Here is a 3,213-nt window from a genome sequence, read left to right on the forward strand (position 1 = left end):
ACCTCGTGCCATATACATGTACTATGCGTACTTCGAGTAAAATTATTTACCTTAATCTACATACCTTAAGGGGGTCGAATCTCATTATACTTACGTTTATGTCCATGGTCTGTTTGAAAACAGGCAATATAATCCTAAAAACGGTATTTAATAGAATCACCCTAAAACCGTATTATAATAAGTTAATAACACTAAAACCCTAATATAATTACCCTAAAACCGTAATATAGTCACTATATAACAAACCATATTTCTTACCTTGATTGAAAGGTCGTCGTTTCCAGCTGAATCCTCTACCCATATTGGGTTATGGTCGTATTGTCGCTGTTCGCCAAACTCCTTGCAGCTGATCACAGCGCGCTTGTGCATATCTGGGGCTCTAAATTAGCCACATCAAACATATCTACCAATGACATTAAGCATACATCAGGGGATCCCCCCTTGCCTCTGTTACTGAATGGTCTTGTGTTGTTTCCTCTATTAAACTTTACCTGCACGTGTAGGGATCGCTCTGGTGGATCAACACGGGGCATTCTAGCCCATAAGGCATTCCACTCCGCATTGGGATCTTGTCCTTCGTTCTGGTCCGACTCGCCACAGTCACCAATATTAAACTATGGCATCTGCCCGCTGTCCATCCTGCTAGAGTGGGGTGGAGAAAATACCTCTTGCGCTCCAACTCTTCCGGCCGAACCCGAGTATGGGCTCAATATTATAATATCATGCCTCGTCCTTAGCCGCTGTAGTTCAGTTTGTTGTTCCCTACTGTAAGTTAACCTTGCGAACTTCATGCGGTTCGCGTGAGCGATAATGTCCATAGGATCTGGTTTGCAGTAGTAGCACGGGCCAATACTGCCTGCGCCCTCTGCATCACCAGTATCTTGACATAAAGCGTGAACGGCTTTATTGCAAATGCTACAAAAGTGCCAGTTCATATATCTCCCCAACAGGCAGAACGCACAGCCTTCAGTACTCAAGGCGCTTGCCGTCAACGGATCCCCTTATATAGAGCAATGCGTTATAAAATAATAGTAGTGGCAGTGTTGGTCGCAGCACGTGCAGTAGTGCCTGTGCTGGTTGTAGCACGTGTAATAATGTTTGTGTTGGTTGCAGTATGTGCAGTAGTGTTTGTATTGGTTGCAGCGTGTGCAGTTGTATCTGTGTTAGTCGCAGGACGTACAGTAGTGGCTGTGTTGATCGCAGCATGTGCAGTAGTGGCTGTGTTGGTCGCAGCACGTGCAGTAGTGTCTGTATTGGTCGCAGCACGTGCAATAGTGCCTGTGCTGGTTGTAGTACGTGCAGTAGTGTTTGTGTTGGTTGCAGTATGTGCAGTATTGTTTGTATTGGTCGCAGTGTGTGCAGCAGTATTTGTGTTGGTCGCAGCACGTGCGTTAGTGTCTGTATTGGTCGCAGCAATTAAATTTAATTTGATTTCATTGGATTAAATTTAACTAAAAGCCACTAGAAAAGAGTTTGAATCTTCGATATCGTCAGTTGAAAAAAAATATGAAATGTCGGTTTCCAAAAAAATATTTAACACGTCTTGACCAATGGAAATACATGATGTTTTCTGGTTAATTGTCGACCTAGGCCTTAGCACGGGCTGCAACTTTTTCAAAATACCTGGAGGCTACAATACCGTGCAACGAGTGCATAGCGTAGGCCGTAAGGCCGTAGGCGCGTAGGCCCATAGCGGCATAGCCTTTTTTTGTAAAGATAAAAAAAGGAACTCGCTCCAAACGAGTCTAACGACTATGTAGTAAACTAAAAGTTTAGAGCTCTAGAGCAGACTAATTGATGCGTTAACGTGAAACGTACTTCATTTTCATCCGTTATAGGGGTCTTGGTTTGTGCCCGCCCTTATATTTCAATATTTGGCATAATTCGCCAACTATATTTCACCAAAATATTGGTTGAATTGTTTATAGTTGGACAGATTTTGTACTGTCAAAAATTAACAGCTATTAATTGGGCCATATAAGGAAGATCCAAACAAAATTGGGTTTTGGAATTGGCTACCAGTGAACTACCTGAAAACGGGAAAACGGTTTGAAAACGGGAAAACGGTTTGAAAACTGAGCGGTCACGTAAAACGCACTACGTTTTCACCAAAAATGAAGTACGAATTGAAATCTGCCCTAGAGTATGTTTTAGGGGTTTTAGGGTTTAAATACTATTTAGAGAGTATTTCGAACTCTATAGAGTCTAGAGTTCTAGACTCTTCTACTAGAGAGTCATTACTCAGTCGTAGTCGCATATTTGTTTTTAAAAACAAATACAAACAAAACTTTTATAAATACATAAGTACGTATTATGCCTGACCCTGATTGTATACTAATAAATATACGGCGAGGTGGGTATGTTGTGTTGAAACCAATTAATAAACATCTCAGAGGCAGAGCCACCATAGTAGTTTTATGCAACTGGGATGTGGAGAGTAGCTATAATAGTTTTGAACAATTTACGCAGTTGTACTTAGAAAAGCTGTGACTGCGTTGCAAATCTCTGTAGTTCACATCTATCTGCATGTTGAGCTAAGCAGTCCAGAGGATGATTGGTTCTAGACGACGAGATAACAAAGGGTGCGCGACAATTATATTTTGAATTCTTAGCCAAGAAGACTAGTGAAAAATTACAACTGCAAAAAAGCATAGGTATACTCTGCTCGTAGTAGCTGTTGGCCGATAAGCTTACTACGATGTTCTATGTCGCTATCAAATCATGGATACAAACTCACTTGGCTCGTTGCCTCCGTGTGTTGGGCTATATCATCACATTTGTATTGGCTACGAAAGTACATTTCTACTTTTCGAATTTGTTGGGTAGGTCTGATGACTATGTAGAAAGGTGGGATGGGTACGCCATAGCTGCTCAGCCCTATAGACTTAATTTACTGATCTACATTGGATCTGTAGTGTTTCTCACGCTGGTGATGGCCACTTTTATAAGTATCGTGATAGTGAAACACTGGAAAGAACCAGCGTACCGGGCACTAGTGCCGTCCTTTCTGCTTCACCTTGGGATTATTAACTTCGCAATGCCACTGGTCGAGCTATGCTTACAACTTAAGGTAAATTTCGTAAATATATCAAGGCGTGTTAGAGCCTTGTGTATAAATTGGTGCTGTTCGTGCACAATATTCCAAACTAAAGCATCGAAAGAATCCGTCTATATATATATATATATTATTTTTTTATTTATTGTGTGTGTATA

The 3,213-nt window shown here is 41.2% G+C and overlaps 2 protein-coding genes across 2 annotated transcripts; one reads left to right on the forward strand and one right to left on the reverse strand.

Moving 5' to 3' along the window:
- Positions 1-1,018: 1,018 nt before the first annotated feature.
- Positions 1,019-1,398, reverse strand: SARC_13454 (hypothetical protein; the record flags this gene model as incomplete). Its single annotated transcript, XM_014292414.1, has 1 exon — positions 1,019-1,398. A coding segment is annotated over one exon (380 nt), but the record flags the coding sequence as incomplete, so codon positions are not given.
- A 986-nt stretch (positions 1,399-2,384) lies between these two features.
- SARC_13455 (hypothetical protein) lies at positions 2,385-3,070 on the forward strand (the record flags this gene model as incomplete). Its single annotated transcript, XM_014292415.1, has 1 exon — positions 2,385-3,070. A coding segment is annotated over exon 1 (372 nt), but the record flags the coding sequence as incomplete, so codon positions are not given.
- Positions 3,071-3,213: the final 143 nt, after the last annotated feature.

This window comes from Sphaeroforma arctica (genome assembly GCF_001186125.1).
Source record: "Sphaeroforma arctica JP610 unplaced genomic scaffold supercont1.3309, whole genome shotgun sequence".
NCBI classification, from domain to species: Eukaryota; class Ichthyosporea; order Ichthyophonida; genus Sphaeroforma; species Sphaeroforma arctica.